General features: G+C 36.4%; 2 protein-coding genes across 3 annotated transcripts; one reads left to right on the forward strand and one right to left on the reverse strand.

Moving 5' to 3' along the window:
* The first annotated feature begins 333 nt into the window (after positions 1-333).
* tmprss9 (transmembrane serine protease 9) lies at positions 334-17,719 on the forward strand. 2 transcript variants are annotated; one of them, XM_017477828.3, is made up of 16 exons: positions 334-532; positions 3,103-3,272; positions 4,557-4,684; positions 5,995-6,062; positions 6,159-6,346; positions 7,016-7,057; positions 7,913-8,026; positions 8,790-8,955; positions 9,794-10,068; positions 11,349-11,491; positions 12,235-12,502; positions 13,785-13,901; positions 14,038-14,203; positions 15,876-16,144; positions 17,094-17,230; positions 17,408-17,719. In XM_017477828.3, exons 2-16 carry the CDS (start codon positions 3,140-3,142, stop codon positions 17,567-17,569), a joined length of 2,376 nt encoding a protein of 791 aa, XP_017333317.1. In that variant the 5' UTR covers positions 334-532; positions 3,103-3,139; the 3' UTR covers positions 17,570-17,719. The 2 variants fall into 2 exon arrangements, with proteins under 2 accessions (XP_017333317.1, XP_017333319.1); XM_017477830.3 differs by lacking the exon at positions 7,016-7,057.
* Positions 17,720-18,448: 729 nt separating this feature from the next.
* On the reverse strand, positions 18,449-22,997 carry timm13 (translocase of inner mitochondrial membrane 13 homolog (yeast)). The gene is made up of 3 exons (XM_017477836.3): positions 22,747-22,997; positions 22,131-22,199; positions 18,449-19,239 (listed from the first exon to the last, which is right to left on the reverse strand). The coding sequence occupies exons 1-3, from the start codon at positions 22,864-22,866 to the stop codon at positions 19,141-19,143; spliced, it is 288 nt and encodes a 95-aa protein (XP_017333325.1). The 5' UTR covers positions 22,867-22,997; the 3' UTR covers positions 18,449-19,140.
* Positions 22,998-23,304: the final 307 nt, after the last annotated feature.

A 23,304-nucleotide genomic window follows, 5' to 3' on the forward strand; every position in this document is an offset into this window, starting at 1 on the left:
AAGTGTTAATTTCCCCCTATGCATGGAGACTTTTTGAACACCTGTAGTTACTTACACCTCTAGTACTCAAAAATAAATAGGGGGAGAGGGGAATGCAGTTTTTTTTTTTTTTTTTTTTTTAAACAAAATCATGGGAATATTTCCTTTTGGTTACTGAAGTTAAGGTTAAGTTTCATGGTTAGGCATAGCATTAATGAAATACAGTAATTGTTATGTTAATGGAAGGTCCTCACAAGGATAGTACTAAGATTAGTGGGTGTATCTAGTTTAAAGCTGTAACATGCCTCTGTTGCTTTAGTTGAGCTTCAGATGAGCTGAGCAGGTTTCTGTAGGCGCTCGGGCTGCAGGGAGGAGGATGCTGGATATCTGATATTCTTGATTGTCTCACTTAGTTACACACCCAAAAGAGGGGCTGAACTTAAAGGAGCGGTTTTAGAGTTTCACCACTCTTTTGTTTTTGTTTTTTTGTTTTGTTTTGTTTTGTTTTTTTTAAGCAAGAGGTGCCAACTTCACTCTCGCGCATGAGCCAATGGTGAGTAATGATAATTTCTCTGAAGGTCTCTAATTAAAAAAACAAACAAATTTCACCTTTGAATATCAGTCTGTTTAAAGTATTCACTTCAAAAAGTGTTTCTTTTAGATTTCTGTAGATAGTGTGCAACAGATTTCAGCTGTGTTAAATCTCATAAGAGTGATTTTATTGTTAGGAACATTTCTCCACTCATCTCATGGTGTTTCTACACTGCAAAATATGTCATCTTAGCAAATGAAACCATTTGGAATAGTGTTGAATTTATCTGGTACAGTATTTCCTTTTATAAGATTATTGCTATTACAAACTTAATTTCTGGAAATAAATACTTAAATTAGAGACAAACTTAAGTTAGTAAAAAATTCAAGAAATAGGTTGAAAAGTTTTAATCCTCTTATATTTGGTTAACTGTGTAATCTTATCATAGAAAATACTAGCTGTATTTGACTATACAAGATATTTTCACGCAGTGTACTCATTTCTCCAAAATGTCACGCTCGTTTGATGACACAGATATCCTGTATCCTGCTTAGAACAAGAACACTGTTTCAGGGGACAACAATTCACATGTCCCACACAATAAATGAACCGAATTTAACGACTTAAACACATTCCTCACTCTTCTAACAATAAACATTTACATATTAGTTTCACTGTAGTTAATAGATAATATACTTTAAGAGGAATAATGGAATAACAAGCTAAGATTTTAAACATATGGGTATTTATTTTCTGTTTTTAATGCTTATGATTAAAAGTTAATACAAATGGCACAATTTCAAGTATTATATTGCTTTTGATGATGCATAACAATCCAAAATATGGTGTAGAGCCTGAATACAAAAAGTTATTGGTACAGTTGACAGTGAATAAACAAAAATACTAAATTTATAATCAGAACAAAATAACAAAAAAAAGGTCACATTTTCTATGAAGGTTGTAGTTATAATGAGCTATGAACACATTCATATCACATCATAATGCAATCACAAGGCATTATTTATCTTTACTGTGCATTATGGAATGTAAACATGATATATTATAAGTAGTGTTCATAACACATTATAACACCAATAACTAAGAAACCAAGCACCTTTGTACAGAACATCACAAGACCTGTCTTGTTTATTCGTTTCACAAATTAATAGTAAAAAAAGAGATTATTCATGTAATCTAAGCCTAATAGTGCATTATAAACACTTCTATAAACTGTAATGTCTTTTCATAAATAATTATAATAATGTCAAATGCCTTATGAATGCATTATATCTAATGTTATTATACATATGGCCTTTGTAGAAAATCTTACATTTTTTTTTCTGCTAAACTGTGAGGCTCTGCGTACATTTGCAATTGTTTTTTCCTGTTAATACACAGATCACTACAACTAGATGCATTTTAAAGTCATTCTCTCCACCCAGTAATTCCTAAATTATTCAACATTATGTGAGACATGATATGTCATGGAGCAGGTGCCATCACAGACTTGTATGTTTTTCTGCTTACTCCAAATGTAGTCAGTGAAATGAGACGTTTGCTGTCTGATGTTTCCTGCTGTAGTTTAAGAGGCTATTGGAACGGAATGCTAATGAGTAATGCTAATGAGTAATAGCGTCCAAAAATCTTTTGTGTAAATATCCACCTGAGACCCGCATCCAGGTGTTCAGTGATGACAAACAGGCTTAGTGATGTGATTTAGGACATACTATAAGCTAAACTTCACAGTGTAGCTAAACGCTGGATTGTTTATTTGCAGCCATCTTGAACAACCGAATCGCTTATTTTTCTTAGCGCTATTTCATATCGTTTCACTCCCTACAAGACTGAAGGTGGAATTGTAGCAGAAAGTTGGAAAGGATGAAGATGAAAACTTTAACTTCGAAATATTGATGTTCACTTCTAATAATATATTTTTTTTAATGAAGGATTTTGTTTGATGTGATTATATAAAGGTTTGGGTGTTTTTTTACATTTATGGAAGGAGTCTCCAGTCTCTAGGCGCTTTGTAATCAGAGGTGAAACTGTAACTTTTTCTTTTCTTCCTTTAAAAAAAAAAAAAAGTTTTCCGACATCTTCAGGACAGAGGAGTATACACCTTGCGGTTTTTCGGTAACATGACAAGCTGTGACTTTCTTTGTATTATTAACTTCAAAAGAGATTTTCAAAAAGAGGCTGGTGAGAGAATGACTGTTTATAGCTATATACCTTATATAAAGTAAGTGAGAACAGGAACTTGTTTCACAATATTAAATGTAACAAAGGATAAAAAAGTATGATGTGTCATTCTTTAATAAATAATAAATTAACAATAACTCTGCACCATGCTGCGGTCGTTTTATTCTTCTCTAAGCAAATGTGTCTTGCCTGATTAATTACATTTTGAATAAGGAGAACATTGTGTACATTTAATTTTGTACTGAATCACTCCTTCAGGATGAATATTTGGAGGTTGCTACAGTGACATGGAGCTGATAGTATCAGTGATTTCTAGGGTGTGTGAGCAGGCAGCATAACAATGCAGTAAAGATCAGGATGAAACTGAAGCACACTGAACCTTATTTGTGTTCCAGGTCTCAGAGGTTCAGATTTCTGTAGACTAATAAAGAAATGAAGCAGCAGCAGAGTAAGTGGCCTGAGGGTGATCCTCCTCCCGCTCCATCCTCCACCGTGTGCAGATACATTATACTCTGCACCATCTTGGCGTTTCTCATCATCTGTACGTTTGTGGGGGTTGTGATGGGTGAGTGATGCAGTGCATACAAGTTTGCTATTGACCTGTATGTAGATGTTCTGGAAACTTCAGTTGGCATCTCATATGAACAGTTTAGCCAAAAATGAAATGTACAGAACGCACCTCTTTTTAACTCAGAGATAGTCAATCAGCTACATGTTTGCATTATGAAGTTTGTTTCTTTAGTTTTGTACTAGAGCTACAAAAATGACATACAGGAATTAGAACCTTAATGTTATCTGAATTACTTTTAATGTTCAACTCCTCCTTCAGAGTTTAGGCCACACCAAACTAACTAAGTCTGACCAGTGTTGCTAACATAGTGTTGCTAGATTTGGCCTTTTTTTTTTTTATTACTGCTGCTGTCTATACAAATCAAATTGAGAGATCAGGTTCACTCCTCTCACTATCAGTATGTAAAGCCTGACTGAGATGTACTTGTGCAAGCCGTTATTTCCATCAACCAATCACTGATCACCATCGTTCCCACTGACCAATCACTAATCACCATCGTTTCCAACAACAAATCATTGATCACCATCATTCCCAACGACCAATCACTGATCACCATCGTTCCCAATATCCAATCGCTGATCACCATCATTCCCAACGACCAATCACTGATCACCGTCGTTCCCAATGATCAGTCGTGGATCACTGTTGTTCCCAATGACCAATCACCACTGATTGTCCACCTGCACACTTCTTTGTTCTTAGTTGTAAACTCTCGTCTTTTCCATATTCACATGAATAAAAGTAAGTTATTCCATCTGTAACCATTTTCTCTGTGTTCTTGATAGAAATACAGAAGCATGACTTCTCTGTGTCGTCATAAAATCTTCCTTCTTTGTGGTTCGATATACAAATGATCATGATAATTCAAAGAATATGCAAATTAGTCTATGACATCACTGCTGACTTTTAGCGATTTTCCCTTGAAAATAAGTTTGACACCAAATTAATTATGTTCTGAGGAAGAAACCATTGTTATGCTACTGTTTTTATTTCTTTGACATCCTGTTGTCCATGTTTTTTTTTAAATAATATTGTGTCAGAACATCAACAGGTCACTGTGTAATTATTTACACATACACAATTAGTGCACAATGCTAAACTGCTTGTTTTATTCTTCTATTAATGGTTAGCAATATTGACCTTCTAGCTCCAGTGCAAAACATTTGGATTAAAGAGAGAAAAAAAAATCTACATTTCATTTTTGGCTGGATTATTCCTTTAAGTGATGAGTAATGCAAAGGATAGTAGGTGATTAATTGTTCTGTTTATCACGTTAAGCGTACACGGTACAGAAGGAGCATTACTTCATGGACACGGTGGAGTTAAAAGGCCTGCAGTACAAAGCTGACCTCAAGGATAAAATGTCTGCATTTTTTTTAATCCTTACAGCCACTTTGGAAACAAAGGTAGGAGCAGGGCAAAGAAAAAAGGCTGAAAACGTAAAGGTTCTTATTTAATCTGGTTATTTTGAATGTCTTACAGTAGAAAGTCTGGTCAACTGGACTTTAGTTTTAACCTTAAAGATGTTCCACCACGTTTCTGAGGGGTTTTATTGATGTGAAAATGACAAGGCTATGTAAGGAATAAAACACTCAAGAAATAAAACACACAGGGACATGCTGGTAAAGGAAAATAATGATGTTACTCTTATCACCTCAAAGTGTTCCTTTTATAACACAGCAAAAGACTAACACTAAACATTTTTTAATTATTAAAACATGACATCATACTTTTTATCTGTTTGTAGTTACATTTAATGTTGTGGAACGTCTTTGAAACAAGTTATGACTTGCATTATAGCGGCTATAAACAGTTTTCCCTCACCAGCCTCTCTTTTTTCTTTCTCTTGAAGTTAATAAGACAAAATAAAACAGCTTGTCACATTACCTAGAAGATTGAAAATTGTAAATGAATTTTGTGGAACATCTGAAAAATTAAAGCAACACCTTCTGACCAATCAGAATGCAGCATTTAAAGTAGCTGCATTGAAAAACAAGATGCCTTATCAATCAGTGTTGTGTGTATAATGACTTTTCTGGTTTTTTATTATATTCACAGTTAAAATACTGGATCATTTGCTATCACCATTCAATAACATCATTAAAATCATTTCCTTAGAGCTGTGTGCAAAAGTTTGCATACCCTTAATTCAAAAACCAACAAAATATTATTTTGTCAGTCTTCCTGAATCTCGAGTAGGCCTAACACAAATGTATCCAAAAGTATAGGTTCAAATATTATTAGCAAAATAATTGAAATATTTCTGAATGTGATGTATTCAGAATACAAATAGAGATGTTTATTCCACTCAGGATTGCCTCCTGCAGTTTTATTTTCATTGAACCCCACCAACCCCACCCACACCCCCACCCCCTGCAAAAACACTGATTTCTGACTGACTCTAGACACAAATAAATTAACTACAGCAGGGGTTCACTTCTTTTTTTCCCTTTTTTTAAGCTTAATAAAGAGAACCGCTCATCCGAAAATTATTTGCTGTAATATTAAGTATATTGTAATCTGGGTTTAATCAGAAAACACCATGAAATAATGAGTAGATTTGGAGATAAAATGCTTTAACAAAAAAAACTAAGAGGGCACAGACATTTGCACCTTCATGTACTACTGCTAGATATGCAAAGTAAAGTGTTGTTCATGCATAATATGCAATTTTATTATAAAATACATTCTGAATCCTTTTTCACTTTTTCTGCAGATGCAGAATATTTTCCTTGCATCGTCGATTGTACCCCATTTTGTCTCCTGCCGTATCGTTGCGTACGGGTAGGCATGATACACAAAGTCTATTTCCAGAACTTTCTATAACTGACATTTGAGAATCGTCCTTTATTTTATCCTGCATGCTACTGTGTGTTTCAGGAACATCAGTAATAACGTGATGGCGACACTTTATCTGGTGTTCAGAGTGGCCAAATTTCAAGAACAATTTACAGAGTACACAGACCGTTTCCTCCAGGAGCAGATTCAGTACGGCTTTCAGGCTTTAGTCAGTCCGAACCCGCTGACCGTTCCTGAGTTTGGAGAAATTCAGAGCATTGTCCTTCTTGGTAAAGGCAACTCAGCGACAATTAACCTTTATACATCTGTGTTTAGTTTCTCTTAAACTACAGCGATTTGCAAATGATTACATTCCTTTATTTATTAACAATGTACGTTTTATGCATTTATAGTTACATTTAATGTAGACAGGTTACTTCCTGTTCTCACTTACATTATAGCAGCTATAAACAGTCGTTCCTTCTCTTTTCCCCCCTCTCTCTTCAAAAAACGCAGCTTGTCATAATACAGAGAAACCACAATGGTAAACTCCTCTCTCCTGAAGATGTAGGAAAACTGAAAGTTACAGCTTTACCTCTGACTGGTACAAAGCGCTGACTCTGGAGGCTACTTCCATAATTAGTAAATTAATGTCTCTTTCCAGGAAACTTCACCAAACACATTTTTAAACAGTTTATTTGGAGTGTAGACCATACAAGTCCCAGTGAATGAGCTGTTAGAACCGATAAGAACGAGCGCATTAATATAAACCTGAATCTTGTTATAGGCAGAACTAATGTCAGAGCAGCTATTACAGACAATTAATCAACCCCTTCTGAACAAACTTGAGAATTCAACAGTAGTATAAGTAAGGCATAGAATTTATGATGACACAGGAGGCGAGACCATATATATTTATTTCTCATATATTTTATTATTTTCTGCTTTTCTGTTCTCAGGTGCTAGCAAAAAGTCTTTCTATGTAATCAACGCTAATGCAAGTAAGAATGGATTTCATTATATTGTTCCTCAACTTTCTTCTAAAGGCAGTTTGTAATTATTTTATGTGTTTCTAAACCTGGCAGCTTTCACACTAAAATGTAATTAATTTTATAGCGTGAAAATGAGCCAAAGAAGAATGTACTCTTTGCAATCGCTGCTGTCTATTTGAGAAAGCAAAAATTGTTGTTCTATCTGGGGTCATCAACAATACTTTAATCTTATAACGTCACAGTAGCACTTCAGGAACTGTGTCTAGTTCAGGAACTGAACCAATATCTGCAACTTAATATAAAGTTTCACATCAGGAACACAAATATTGTGCAAATATTTCTTAGTCCTATTGGCTAAATTACTTTCCTTCTCATTTGCATGAAGGTAAACTCTGCCAAAAGTTTTCACATCAGTTGCCCCGCCCACTTCACCGTTCTAAGGTCATGTCACCTGATTGCTGTAAAATGATAACTCTCATCACAAATGCATGATTCTTATTCACTTTGTAGTGCTGGTCCAACACACATTTAAAAAACAATGATTTGCTCTTCTGGCTAATTTCTTCATAACAGCCTTTTGATTGCATTTTTCTGGCCCGGAAATTAGCTCCACCCCCAGCTAGAACAGAGGTGCCCTAAAAAAGCCATCTTACAAATCATATATACTTTAAACAGAGGAGGTGGAGCTAATCTGTAAAGGCTAGTCAGTGTTTACTCTGGAGTTCACCTCACATGCAGCAGAGGGCACTAAAATTGCAAACTTCTCCTTTAAGGTTAATGACAAAGGTGTAACTTTAAAGTGGCAATGTTATACCATGTCTTATAAGAACTATATGTACAGCATGACAATTTTCTTAATACCAGGCAGATGTCCTGATGCCACATTCACCTGTGCCAGTGGGGAGTGTTTGACTAAACCTAATCCCGAGTGTGACTCCGTGTCGGATTGTGCTGATGAATCAGATGAGGCATACTGCTGTGAGCGTTTTCTCCCTCTATAACACCAACATATTATCATTTTATCAGGTCAGATCAACTGCTTCAAGTGAACCGCATTTCTTCATAATGATCATGAGTTTGTCTCTATTCATCACCGTACATTTGTTTATTCACCAAGTATTCACATTTCCTGTCCTTGTGATAATATTGATTATATTTGTAATATTGATGTACTTAGCTAAGTGTATAAACAAATAGGCCATTCAACTTAGTCACAGACAATCCCTACTCAATTCATTCAAATTAAATATATATATATACAGTCATGTGAAAAAGTTTTCATACCCAAAGTACAAAATGAAGGAGACAGGAAGTTTGATTTATAGCAACCCGACATTTAGTGTGTTCTGTTTCAGATATGTTTAAGTTTTATGACGAGTCAAACTGTGTATGTTATGATATCAAGAAGAAAATCTATATTTTATTTGTTCAAACGTTTGCATCTTATAAAAATTTTTTTTTTATAACTTGTAGACCCATCCTCTGCCTTTTTAATTGCTTTCATATCATCTTCATTCATATGAGTTTGTTTTATTTTTGTGTTGTCTTATTGCAGAATTCACCTACATGTTCATTTTTACAAAAACAAAAAATACAGGATATTCCAAAAACGTTATTGAAGAAAAAGGGTTGTTTTTTTCACTTGATTGTATCTGTTTCATACATAAAATCATACTTTGAGAAATATTTAATCAGTCCTAAATAATTTTTATGGGAATCCATGTGAATCTGTGTTGAGTAGCGTGTGGCAGGAAGCTGGTGGTGGACAGTCGGGTTGTTGGGGGTCAAAATGCCGGTCGTGGTGATTTGCCCTGGCAGGTGAGTCTGAGACTCCACGGCCGTCACACCTGCGGAGCCTCCATCGTCAACCGCCGCTGGTTGGTCAGCGCTGCACACTGCTTTGAGAGGTGAGTACTCAACCGATCAACAGCTAAACTTCTTAATAGCTAAATTCTTTAACCCATTAAATAATAAACCCCTTAAACAGTAAACCACTCAACAACTACACTGCTAACACCTTAACCACTAAACCACAGAACCAGCAAACCCCTCAACCACTGAACCCCACAATTACTGAACCACTCAACCACTGAACCATTCAACCACTAAACTATTAACAAGCCCTTCAACTACTAACCCCATCAAGGGCTAAACCACTGAAATACTAAACCCGTAAACCACTCAACTGCTACACTCTCAACTACTAAACCACCAAATTACTAACCCCCTCAACCAACAAACCATAAAACCACTAAATCACTTATCCACTAAGCCAATATGCCATTAAACCACTCACCTCTCAAGAAGTAAATCAGTGAACTACGAAACCCCTCAACTACTAACCCATAGGACTACTAAACCTCTCATTCTTTAAATTACTAAACCACTCAACCACTGAACCATTAAACTATTGAAGCCCTCAACCACTAGACTCTTCAACCACAAAACTACTTATCCCCTAAACCACTAAACTCCTCAAACACTATACCACTCAACGTCTCAATCACTAAACCCAGGATAATGACTATAGACAGACTTACATACATTATTTATTGGAACTATATAAACACAACAAAGCACATTAATTCAGTAAATGCTAATAGATTTGTTATAGATTTAGATATGTTAGGTTTGTGTTTGATAAACCAGTTAAACAATCAAACCCTAAACCACTAAACTACACATTCCTTACTTTTTTTTATTCTTTAAAAGTCATATTAAATGAGTCTCTCCTATTCCCTGCAGCAGTAAAAACCCGAGGGACTGGACGGTGCTGGTCGGAGCGAACTTAGTGAGTGGTGTGGAGAAAGGAGCAGTCACAGTGAACATCAAGTCTCTGATTGTCTCTCCACATTATAACCCCATGAATTCGGACAATGACGTGACCGTGCTGGAGCTGGAGAAGCCGCTGATTTTCACTCCTTTCGTCCAGCCCATCTGCATCCCATCCTCGTCTCACGTCTTCAGTCCTGGACAAGACTGCATCGTCTCTGGTTGGGGAGCCATCAAACAGGACAGCAGTGAGTGGAGATGAGGGGTGATAAATATAACCTGCTCACAGAAGGTCCACTACCTGTTAGAGTGGATTCACGGTGGAACCATGTGCACAATGTATATGACATAAGCATGCCATCCATTATCATAGCTTTTGGTAAACCAACATCAAAAATATAAAGCAGATGAGATTAAGCACAATATAACAGTGATGGTGTGAGGGTTCTGTAATTTGGTTAGGAAACGTGCACAAATATAGTTTCTAGCAGGGTTTAGCCTGCTTATAGACAAAACAAGGTAGAAATCCTGTTTTGTTTTTTTTAAACAAATATTTGAGCATATATTACAGGCTGCAGTTATAAATAATGTTGTTTTTTTGTTGTTATTTCCGCCAATATACCATGTCGCGAATTGTATAAATATTACAGATTTCCATATTCTAATGTTACATGTTATGTTATGTTATGTCCTAATGTTCAATGTTAAAGAGATAGCAAGTTAGCAAATAATGGGCTAACTACTTAAATATAATACAAATACATCAAGACAATGGAATGGAATAATTCGGCAAATGAGGTGAGTTTAAGTTAAACACCAGCCATGTTAAGCCGAAGAGGCGTATAACTGACCAAAAAATTATATGTAGCCTTTCTTTTAACTTCTTTGTCTCAGTGTACTGCTTAGGAACATACCTAAGATAGCTAGCTAACTGATTAGCTTAGCTAACATCAAATTTACCTCACAAGTAGCCAGATTAAAGACCTAGCTAGTTAGTTATTCAGTAGTAAACTAATTAATGTTAGGCTAACTATTACCATACAAGGCCCAGAGTTTGCTAGAAAGATCTGTAATCTTAGGCTCAGAATTTATATAGTCATGGTATAATTTTTCAAGCTAGCTCTAGCTCATGTTAGCTAAACAGTTGTAGTGATGTCACAGGTTCAGGTTTGCCACTGGCTAATCAGATTTAACCAAAGCTGCACTCTTCTTGAACCAATTAGCTAAATCAAAAGGTGATAATCTGTTAGAATATCACTGAAGTTAAACTCTGCAGGAGTATTATGTGTTCCATGTGATACATAATTCTTCCCTGAACTCAAAAAACGTATCATCTTAAACTTTAACTTAAACTCTTCACTGTGCGCAATAATCATCTAACTAGCTAGCTCTTTAACCTGGTTACTTGGTGAGGTAAAATTGATGTTAACTAAGAGATAACATTGCATTGAAATTTATATTATAACTTGCTTTCTATGTTGTAGTCACTGTATTTTAACCTTCATTGTGGCTGTGTGTTTGTGAGTAGGCAAGGTGCCTCCTACACTCCAAAAAGCCTCGGTGAAGATAATTGATTCAAAAGTGTGTAACAGTTCGACCGTATACAGAGGAGCCATCACCAACAACATGATGTGCGCTGGCTTCCTGCAGGGAAAAGTCGATTCCTGCCAGGTTTCTCTTTATTATTGTCCATATTTATGGTATAGTTCAAGTGTATATATATATATATATATATATATATATATATATATATATATATTTGTAAAGCTCCAGTTACTTATATCTTGTTGATTAAAAAGGTCTGGAATGATGATGACCGTTACATTGCAATGCATAACCATTAGTGCTTAGTTTATGTCTATAAATAAGAAATTCAAAGTGATTGTTTCGTTCCATAATGGTGCATCACAGTAGCACTTTTGATTAGTGGCACAGACTCTGAACAGATGAGACATCAGTTCTGAAATTGATTCGTAGTATAAACGCATACTACTATGTCTGATCATCTTTAAACATTCTGCTTCAGTCACTTTTCCGTCTGTGAAAACGCTTTTCTTTCTGAAGTAATGTCTTTGGCTTATAGATACTCTCTGATCTGATGAGCTGCCTTCAGCTAAATAATTGACATAAATGCATGTGATTGGCTGTAGAGGACCTGATACAGAAGCCATGCTGGTTCATGTTTAGAAAAATAGTCACTGAATTACAGGCACATTTCCCCCCCTACTTTGTTTTTCTTCCAATTTCTCAGTTTGGTCCACCAGTCCACCTCTGCTCTAGATCATACTGAATGTCTTTTATTCAAGTTATACCTATTGTTTTTATTTTACTATATTTCACTACATTATTTATAGTTCATTCTGAAGTTATATTCGCACTGTTTTGTTTGAAACAGCATCAATTTATCCCCACAGGGAGACTCGGGAGGTCCTCTGGTGTGTGAAAGCAGCCCTGGCCGCTACTTCCTGGCGGGTATAGTGAGCTGGGGAATGGGCTGTGCACAGATCAATAAACCTGGAGTGTATTCTCAGGTCACTGTGCTCCGCAACTGGATCCTGAGCCATGCTGAGCCCAGTAACAGTCAGGACAGACCCACGATTCTCAGCGCAACAAACACTGCAGTCCTTCGTGCTAAGGCCGTCACATCAACTCCTGTGGTGACTGGTAGCAATACCAGTACTGGTAGGAATTTGTTGATAAACTAGTTACATCATTATGTTATACTACATATCATTGCATTAAAAACGTGCCACAATGCTGATAAATTCTGGATTCTGTTTGGTCAGAAGGTGTTGATTCATTTTCTGTACATTATTTATATGAAATATTAGTTTCTGCATTAACAACTTATAGTAACGAGGGACTTATATTTGTAATGTGTATAATCACTGGTATGGTGACATTTATTTAAGTGTATTTAGATGTTTATTTAACGTTTATGGAAGGAGTCTCCAGTGTCTGCGCTTTGTAACAGTCAAAGGTAAAACTGTAACTGTAAAGTTTACACTTTTCTATGTCAAGATGCATGTTTTTTTTTGTCTTAACAATAAAGAGAGGCTGGTGAGGGAATGACTGTTTATACTATAACGTAAGTGAGAACAGGAGCAAACTTGCTTTGTGGATGTTCCACAACCTTAAATATAAACAGGAAAAGATATGAAATACAGTATAACTTCTTGCTAATTATTATAGGAAAATAATTAACTTTTGGGTGGCAATGGTGCTGGTTGTGAGGTTGCAACAATTCTTTAAAATAAAAAAAAGATATTCAATTTCAATAAAATTTTATTTGTATAGCACTTTTAACAGTGGACATTGCATCACAAAGCAACTTTACTGAAATATATAAATTCAGCATATACATGTTTTTATATAAAAATTTATCCCTAATATTTTTACATTTAAAAATGTATAACTTTATCCCTAATGAGCGAGCCAGAGACGACGGTGGCTAGGAAAACCTCCCTGAGATGATAATATACAGTACGGTAATATACGGTACATATAAAGTACACCTGTTTGCATGTTATTACTTTCAGCAAAATGTGTTTGGCTATTATTATGACCAAGTAATTATTGCAGAAATCCAGACAATTATGAAGAATTAACAAACTTTTTGTTGCCACTGTATTTCTACACAGTTTTAACAAACAATTTAAGGCTGAGTGGTGGCATGGTGTTACTGCAGGTAGTGTTCCAGCCTCACAGCTTCAGGGTCCCTGGCTCGATCCTGAGCTTGGGTTACTGCCTGTGCAGTTTTTGTGCATGTTTTCCATTTTCCTCCCACCACCACCAAAAACAAAACAAAACATGCCAGTAAGTGGATTGGCTAAGATAAAGTGTGGAATGAATGTGTGTGTATTCCAGGATTCCAGTCTATTGATCCACTGCAACCCTGACCAGGATAAAGCACTTACTCAAAGTGAATGAGTGGATTTCAGGCTAAACAAATATCCTTTTTTAGGAGCTGTAAACTGCAGTGGAAACTTTAACTGTGGTGCAGGATTGTGTATCAGCAAGATCAACCCCGAGTGTGACAGAGTGGCTGACTGCTCTAACGAAGCCGATGAGAAGAACTGCGGTCAGTTTTATATTATGGACAAGAAAAGCACTTCTTATATACATTTATATAAAATAATGAGTCAAAAGTACACAGTGAGACCCATTGAAAATCAGTTGTTCAACACATAATAAACACGTGAGATTCCTCTCTCCAGACTGTGGCCAGCGACCTGAATTCAGCCAGAGAATTGTAGGAGGTGTGAGTGCCCGTCGAGGGGAGTGGCCATGGGTGGCAAGTCTGCAGTTCCAGCGTTTACATCGTTGTGGTGCCACCCTTATACACTGCAAATGGCTCATTACGGCTGCTCACTGCTTCAGCAGGTACACAACGAGGATTAAAGAAAGAAACACTCCATACAACACTCATTTCATATGACTTACCTAAACTGCACTGATCTATAAGTTAAAGTCTTTAGGATTTTGAGAATACTTCCGTCACTGATGGTCAGGTTTTCCTTCTTAGAAACTGCAGTGCTTTGTTCTTCCCCCAAAAAGGTGTAATTTCTCTAATATGGGTTTAGTATTAATGGGCTCGTCAGAGATAACAAACTGTTTCTAGGGTTTAGAAATCGTGCGCTAAAAAGACTTACACCCCATCGCTGGTGAATTCTGGATTCTGATTGATCAGAAGGTGTTGACTAATTTTCTATTACAGCAGCTCTGACAATAGTGCAGTTGCAAATCACAGGTTTATTTTAATGTGCTAGGTCTAATATGGCAGCTTTCTATAGTAACAGCTCTTTCACAGGGATGTATGGCGAACCCTCAACATAAACAGATTTTTTAAAAATGTGTAATCGTTAATATGGTGAAGTGCTCTGTAAGGAAACTTTTTTTTTGTAATATTTTTGGAAGGAGTCTCCAGTGTCAACACTTTGTAACAATCAGAGATAAAGCTGTAACTTTGTTTTTTTCCCCGACATCAAGACTTTCTCGGTAACACGAGAAGCTGCATTTTTTTGTCTTATTAATTTCAAGAGAGAGAGAAAAAAGAGAGGCTGATGAGCGAGCAAAGAAAGTGGTTTCCCAGACTTTCCACAATATTAAATGTAAAACTGTGAGTATCACTGCCTCATGGCTCCAGGGTCCCTGGTTTGATTCTGAGCTCAGTATATGTATTGTATTCGACAAACAACAGAGACAATGGGTTAACTATTGACTGGCTAGGCAGAAGGGCATATTTGCATAAAACAGGAAGCATATCAATGTAATAGACGAACAACTCCATATATGTTATTCAGGAAATCATAGGAATAAGGGCAAATGGTATTCTGGAAGGTATGTACATGCGCGCAAATGGTATTTGGGGAGATAAAGGAATGCATGGAAATGGTGAGGGGCTTTATCTGTCCAAAACTGGTTTTGTGCAGTGGTGGAAGAGTTAATCAAAGAGGAAAGGAACAAAGAGGACAAAAGTGTTAAGAAAAGCACAAAGTATTAACAAGGGGACAGAGAGGGAACAGTGTTCCCAGTAAACTTCTCACTTCGGGTTACTTTTTGTATTTTTTTTTATTATTTTTTTTACATATAATTAAATGTGAATTGTCCTCTGATCCCTTGCAATGCCACCATGAACCTCTAGGGATTCATGAAGCCCAGGTTGGAAAACCTCGGGTTAGATTATTAATATATAATATATTTTAATAAACATGCCTTTAATATTCTCTATTGCGCCTCAACATACTTTTTTTTTTATTGCATGGTAGGAACTGTGGTGTCCTCAGGAATCAATTCTTGGTTCGTTTTTTTTTTTTTTTTGGTTTAGATTTGTCTTTAATTGATGAGATTATACTGTAAATGAATGTACATTGTCATAGTTATGCTTCAGATACTACAGTACATTCTGGTAGATGTATGAAGTCTGAATACAAAATCGTTTTGTTTGGTAAAACATGTGCTTAGTCTTTATGTTACTCAGGGTTATGTTCTTGGTCAATTTTGTTTTCTCTACATTATTATAGCTGTTTTTTAAACACATTGTGTTGTTTATCAGAAAGGAGTCAAACCCCAGTGGCTGGACGGTGAGTTTAGGCTCGGTGCTCCGGTCCGGATTGGGAGCTTTGGTCATCCCAGTGCAGAGGATCATCCAGCATCCTGCCTTCAACAGCAGCAATATGGATTTTGATGTGGCTCTGGTACTGCTCTCGATCCCGGCACCGAGCTCCTACACCATCCAGACGCTGTGTTTACCCTCCCCGACACACAGCTTCTTCAAGGGCACAGAGTGTTACATCACTGGGTGGGGCTCAATGAGGGAGGATGGTAAGAAATTTTCTGCAGTTTTACTGAATGTGACTGTACTGTAGGTATAACATTGAAGAGGTTTTATTAACAGATGAGTGCAGGGTCAGCCATTATACAGCGCCCCTGGAGCAGAGAAGGATAAGGGCCTTGCTCAAGGGCCCAACAGTGGCAGCTTGGCAGTGAAACCCCGACCAGTAACCCAGAGCCTTAACCGTCAAGCCACCACTGCCCCAAAAATACAGTGATATCCCTATTGAAAACATGATCTAAATATAATAAATCAATGCAAAAATAAAGCAAACTCCACAATATTTAGAGGAGCTTGCAATTTTTCAAAATTACCACAGATTTGGGCCAAGAATTCACATGACGTCTTCACAACATGCATTCAGCCAAAGCCTTCTTCGATTCATGTGCATTGAACATAAGTACAGCTAAAAGGCCTCATTTACCAATAAACATCACTGTGAAAGACCGTGCAAAACTATTTCGTGCAGTGGCAATTTCGCAAGATCAAGTTGTGCTCTGCAAAATAAGCACAGCAAAATCAAGCATTTTTGGCAGCAACAATCACAAATAACTCTGCAAAATCCTGTACAGAGTAAGAGATGTTATTTTTATTCACCTAGCATCACCGGTAGATATTTTTCTCGCCTAGCTAGTGTTTGCTGCTAGCAGTGAACTCCTTGTTCTGAGGTTTATGTTCAAGATGTAAGAAGATCTCTTGATATATTCAGAGAGCACAGTTTGCAGTCTGCTTTGCTGTGATTGCCATCATTCATCCTGAAATACGTCCAGATCGCTTTCATTCCGTGTCACCTGTTCAGTAATGCAACAACATACACTAGGTTTACGTCACACAGAATCGGATGTTGGTGCACCTATCAACAACCTACTGACTGTTTGGTGCAAAATTACTTCTTTTTTTTGTTGCAATTTAATCATTGTATTTCTCTTTGTCATGCAGGAAAGTTAACTAATCAGTTGCAAAGAGCTCAGGTTGGTATAATAGACCAATCTGAGTGTCAGCAGTCTTACGGCAGAAAACTGACTGCCAACATGATGTGTGCTGGATCCATGGAAGGTGGCATTGACACCTGTCTGGTGAGACACGACTGATTAACCATTAGTTCTCATTTTCATCTTTCACATGACCTAAAAAAATGTCAAACATTTGGAGTTTGATGAAACCGCATGTCTAATAGTGTCTAAATGCCATACACTGATAAACACATGGATAACTGAACACTGATAAACGCAGGTCTGCTCTTTTATCTGCAGGGAGATTCTGGAGGACCGTTAGCATGCCGCGAACCCCGGGGCCGGTGGTTCATAGCTGGGGTGACCAGTTGGGGTCGAGGCTGCGCTCGAAACAGATTCCCCGGGGTTTACACGCGTGTCACTGCCATCAGGGAATGGATATCAACATACCTCCCATTTTAAAGATGCATGTCTTCTTACAGACTATTACTTGTGCATACTTACTTGAAAAGTTGCATATTTATTTTGTGTATTTATTATTGTTTATGCCAAAATTTAAACTTTTGATTCTACTGGAGCTTGAGAACATTAAACATTGACCTCATGTGGTGAGTTGTATTTCTCTTATTTTAATAATGAGCCCATTAGCCAAGTCCAACTAAGCATGAAATGAATAGTAGATTTGTTTAGTCTGATTCGGTTTTACACTGCACAGATTTAAACACATGAAAAGAACAAGCCAGGAGGTTTCAACTTTCCAGATAATGACCCCAAAAACAGTGAAATCAGGACACAAAATCAGTTTTGTGAGGCCCCTATTGAAAACGTGATTTATAAGTCATGTGTTAAAATAAAACTATACATTAACTCCCTATGTTTAAGCTTTTTTCTTTTTTTTAAGCTGTAGATTTGCTGTTTACTATTACCTGGACATCACTAAATTTTGTCTACTTAAAAAAATATATGTACTTCATTTGTGCAAATGAAATTCATACATGGGGGAATTTTATCTTAAAGTTTGTATTGTAACATTTGGAATAGAAGTGCTACCGTAAAAACTCTAATAAACAGACAAATTACAATTAGGATAATAGAAGTGTGTACATTGCTTTGCTGTATAAAGCTTACCATCTGGTGAATGCTGACAAAGTTATTGACATATGAAAGTAGTCTGATCATGATAAAGTAATATTAAGCACTTGTATAAACCACTGAAAGGTTTCAGAAGTGAATGACTAATAATTACACAGACTGTAAATCCCGAGGCAGTCTGTGCTGTCATTTGAAAGGTTAAATGAGGCAAAACAACACTGTTCCCAGAAATCTGACATGCTTCGTACACAATGTAAGCTGCTTTTATTGCAGGATCCATGGTGAAGTGATCAGTGTTTAAACAAACCCACTTTTGTAGTCAGGAGATTGTGTGACAAACTAGAATCTGCCTGTGACAATTGCATTTTGTTTCAGTGCAGGTAAGAAAGTAGGGCTGCGTGGCACGTCCTCGTGAAGAGGCTATAGTTATGAAAAGAGAGACGGTCCTGAATTGTCCGTGGTGAAAGGAAGTAGGTTTGTGGAGCGGCGGATGGGAAGACGAGACGACTCTGATCCCGGCGGGAGAGTGTAGCGTCCACACGAGGACAAGTCCAACTAAAGAAGTGCCACTGTGCACACAGGCTTGATCTGACTAACAATCCACACAGTCACGACCAATCAAAAAACAGCACTGTCTAAACATGATCACACGCTTACAACAGGATTTTAAACATTAATCAAACTCGATTCATTCCATTTCTAGACTTACAACATTTTATGGTTTGAAGCTTATTATAGTGATTCTATAAAATCAAGCAAAATGTCCACCAATCATTAACAGAATGAAGAAAAATGTCCTGAAAGATGTTCCAAGTCTAAAACTTATGGCCTATTCGTTCCTCTGATAGCTTTCAGCCGTCAGGTTATTGCGTTTTCAGCCCAAAGCCTCTTTATCCAGGGATACGAGTCATGGCGAGGCAGAACAAGCTGGAACGCATACATCACATACGCGCTCGTTCCCGCTGAAGTCTCGAGTTGTAGGCACGAGAAACTGTGTTCCAGGCGTCCATATACCGGTCCATGCACATGGCAATGCATTTCTGCAATTAATCATCAATAAATCAGTAATTGAATTAATTCATAAATGAATAAATTAACATGCATACATATAAATTTACATACTAACAAATATTTGTCTGAGCAAATGTATGTATGTCAGTATGATTGTATGTACATACTATATACATACTAACATTTATAAATCCTAACATACTAACACCTTATGTATGTTAGTTTGTATACATTTACATGTATGAATACTAACATACATACTACCCTAATTCCATACTAACACACACACACATACAGTCATGTGAAAATATAAGTACACCCCATGGAAATTGTTTATTTGGACAAGCAAACATTTGATCATCTTTGAAACAGTGCCTATTAAAAATGTTGATATACTTGAACAAACCCACAAGGAGTTTTTTCAGTCATTTATTCAACAGAAATATTAATAGATTTGATATTCTTCTGTGGTAAAGGAAGTACACCCTTGGCCTCAGAAGCTAGTATTGTCCCCTTTAGCAGAAATAACTTCTTGTTGGCATTTTGCTTAATTGTCCATCAGGCTTGCTGGAATTTTTGACAATTCTTCCATGCAATACTCTTTCAGTTGCAAGATGTTTGAGGGTTTTCTTGCATGTACTGTCCGTTTCAAATCCTCCCATAACATTTCAATGGGATTCAAATCTGGGCTTTGACTAGGCCATTCCATAAACCTCCATTTCCTCTTATTGAGCCATTCCTTGGTGGATTTGCTGGTGTGTTTAGGATCATTATCCTGTTGAGAGGTCCACTTTTGGTTCAACTTCTGGAAAAATGGCTTCGAAATTATCTTCAAGCACTCTTTGATATGATGCAGAATTCATAGTTGAATGGCTGTCCAGTCCCTGAGGCAGCAAAGCAACCCCAAACCATAACATTTCCGGTCCTGGACTAACTGGCAGTCGTTTGAAATCTGCATCATTTGTAGATTTTCCTTACAGTGGAATGGGGTATTTCAAATTATTTGAGTTTTCTGCAACAAATGATTATTTTTATAAATGGATTAATCAGCCGATTAATTTTTCCTTCGATTAATCGGATTTTAAAAAAAACAACTTTCAATACCCTTTTTGCATTTGTTTAAAATAAAATCCACAGACTGTTACAAATATAAACTTCAGACTAAAACTTTAGATTAACACAACAAATACACACACACGTGCGTCTCAAAAATTAGAATATCGTGGAAAAGCTCTTTTTTTCGTAATTTAATTCAAAAAGTGGAAGTTTCATATATTCTACATTTATTACATAAAGTGAAATATTTCAAACCTTTCTGTGTTTTAATCTTGATGATTACGGCTTACACCTCATGTATATCCAAAATCCAGTATCTCAAAACATTGGAATAAATAATTTGTAATACAGAAATGTCGACCTGAGAAAATCTTTATTCAGCTAATAAACACCTGCAAAGGTTTCCTGAGCCTTTAATCTCTCAGTCTAGTTCAGTACACACAACCACAATCATGGTGAAGATGAAAGTAAATTTTGCATTTCATTTGGAAATCAAGATTCCAGAGTCTGGAGGAAGAGTGGAAAGACACAGAATCCAAGCTGCTTGAAGTCCAGTGTGAAGTTTTACATTACGTGTATTTGACGTCACGTGCCATCGACTGGCTTATACTAAGTTAGTAATAAACCGCTCGTGTTCCATTTGAGACGATACCACCCTCCTAAAATTCATACACTAGACGGCAAAGCGCATAGCATAAATGTATAGTATGTCATTTGGGAGCAAACTTTGGTCTGTACTCTCCGATGCGTGTTTTCGGAAGAGAAGTAACGCTATGAGTAAATGTGCCGCGCGCAAACCAACAGAATTGATTCTGAATATTGATTTTATCGATTAGTTGTTGCAGCTCTAATTTAGAGATCTTTTTAAATCCCTTGCCAGACTCATAGGCATCCACAACCTTTTTTTCTGAAGGCCTTACAGAACTCTTTATATCTTGGCATGATGACACCACATACCTCAAAAACAAAGGGAACACCAGACACTAGATACGAGAGTGGTATAAATAAGATGTGCTCCACCTGCACTCACTAAGCAGGTTCTAATCACTGGCTCACAATCTTCAACACATGATTCTAATTTGATAGATTTGAAGATGTGATAAATGTAGGGGTGTACTTTTTTTTTTTTTTCCATGTGACTGATCAAATGTTTGCTTGTCCAACTATGTAAAATAAAAAATTCCATGAGTTGCACTTATTTTTTCACATGACTATATACACTAACATTCTTACATACATGCAAGCATTGTCTCTAAGTTCCAGTGAAGGGAAAATGTAATGTTACAGCATACAAGACATTCTATACAATTGTGTGTTTGGGGAAGACCCACATATGAGTGTGATGTCAAAACATACTTTTGGCTACACAGTGTACATTCTAACATGTACGTATATACAGGACTGTATATACATACTAGAATATGTTATGTTACAATGTACACCATTTAGCTCTGAAACTACTGGAAAGGCAAGTCCAATTCTTTTGTTTTTGCTATACAAATGTTTAGTCTCTAGAGAGTTTAGTTTGGAGATTAATGAAATTGGTCTATAAGATTCCAATATTTTTGATAGTTGAAAAATGGAACAAAACGTGCCATGTGCTAAGTTTTTTTAACCCATCTCGATGTAAATATCAGGAAATGAACGCTGAAATGACGATCTGTCGTCTCACATTCATCTTTTGATCTCAAACCTAAATGTCTTCAATGTATAACAAAAACAGTATTGGCCTTGCTGTTCCAACACTTTCAGAGGGGACTGTATGGGTGTGATGGTCAGGTGTCCACAAACTTGTGTAAAAGTGGCAGTGTAGATGTTTTAAGCATGTATGCTTAGCAAGTAAAGTTAAAACTACGGGTTGTACCTGTTCTGAATTGTCCAGTGAGTTGCCCGGTTTGCCGATGCACTTCTTAAAGCATTTATCTGTCATCCTCTGAAATATATATATATTTTTCAAAACAGCAATCAATGTTTTCACCCTGAAAATGTATATAAAGTAAAAATGACCATAGAACTGATTATATATATATATATATATATATATATATATATATATATATATATATATAAAATAGAGAGATTCTATTTTATTATCATATTATATAAAGACAAAAATAAAACATTATGTATTTTCAAATAAATACACACCTAATAAACATTAATATAACGGTGGTGAATCATTTTAAAACTGGAATAGGACTTTCAGTTATATAATAAAAATGATTTAATGTCGTCGATCTCTCGAATTTTATTAAGGTTTTTATTATTTGTGTGTTGATGGTTTGATCCTGACTAATGCTTTCAGCATGCAGCTATAAACATACTAATACACACAAGTTCATTCATTACTCACGTGCTAAAAACATCTAGAACATTTGAAGCATGTTTAAAATTAATTATGTACATTTTTTTTTTTTTTTACCCCCAGGATGTTTTGCTAGGTAATTAGGCAGCTAAGCTAGCAGTTATGTTATACCGACCTGCAGCAGCTCCTGAGCGTTAGCCACCGCTATCTGCACCTTCACCTGCTCCATAATGGCGCCCGTGTCCATCTTCCCAGATCCTGATCCGGAGGAAAAATCTGACCCAAAACTATCCATCTTTTTCAGTTAAATTTATATAAATAAATAACGTGTAATATACGAAGCTATAGCTACTGTTTAGCCGGTGCTCTACAGACTTCACACATGTGAACGTTTCCTCAATGACCTTGAGGTGCACGGGAAGTACTACTGACATTATTTCCTAGTTGCTATGGATGATGGGAAATGAAGTCATTATGTGCTACATGAAAGGCAAGCACAATTATTATTATTTTTTTTTAAATAAACACAGTCCAAATATTAAGCCAATCAAATAAGCTTTTTTTTTTATTCCTGAACCTTCTATTCACAGAATCCAAACCAATTAACCTGTATTAGTCATATACAAATATATTTTCCTTGTTCTATTCAGTTCACCGTGGCATTGTTTATACAAGTTTTAGGTTACTGAGCATTAAATAAAATTCTACTTAATTGAAGAGGCCTATCTGTTCG

This window comes from Ictalurus punctatus, chromosome 10 (genome assembly GCF_001660625.3).
Source record: "Ictalurus punctatus breed USDA103 chromosome 10, Coco_2.0, whole genome shotgun sequence".
In the NCBI taxonomy this organism is placed as follows: domain Eukaryota; kingdom Metazoa; phylum Chordata; class Actinopteri; order Siluriformes; family Ictaluridae; genus Ictalurus; species Ictalurus punctatus.

Bases quoted from the DNA above. Each gene is read 5' to 3' on its own strand.
- tmprss9 (XM_017477828.3), top strand. From the start codon at position 3,140: ATGAAGCAGCAGCAGAGTAAGTGGCCTGAGGGTGATCCTCCTCCCGCT. The intron at 11,492-12,234 runs GTTTCTCTTTAT...TTATCCCCACAG, and splicing joins GAAAAGTCGATTCCTGCCAG to GGAGACTCGGGAGGTCCTCT. The intron at 17,231-17,407 runs GTGAGACACGAC...TTTTATCTGCAG, and splicing joins GTGGCATTGACACCTGTCTG to GGAGATTCTGGAGGACCGTT.
- timm13 (XM_017477836.3), bottom strand. From the start codon at position 22,866: ATGGATAGTTTTGGGTCAGATTTTTCCTCCGGATCAGGATCTGGGAAG. The intron at 22,200-22,746 runs GTCGGTATAACA...TATATATTTCAG, and splicing joins ACGCTCAGGAGCTGCTGCAG to AGGATGACAGATAAATGCTT. The intron at 19,240-22,130 runs GTACAACCCGTA...GATTAATTGCAG, and splicing joins CACTGGACAATTCAGAACAG to AAATGCATTGCCATGTGCAT.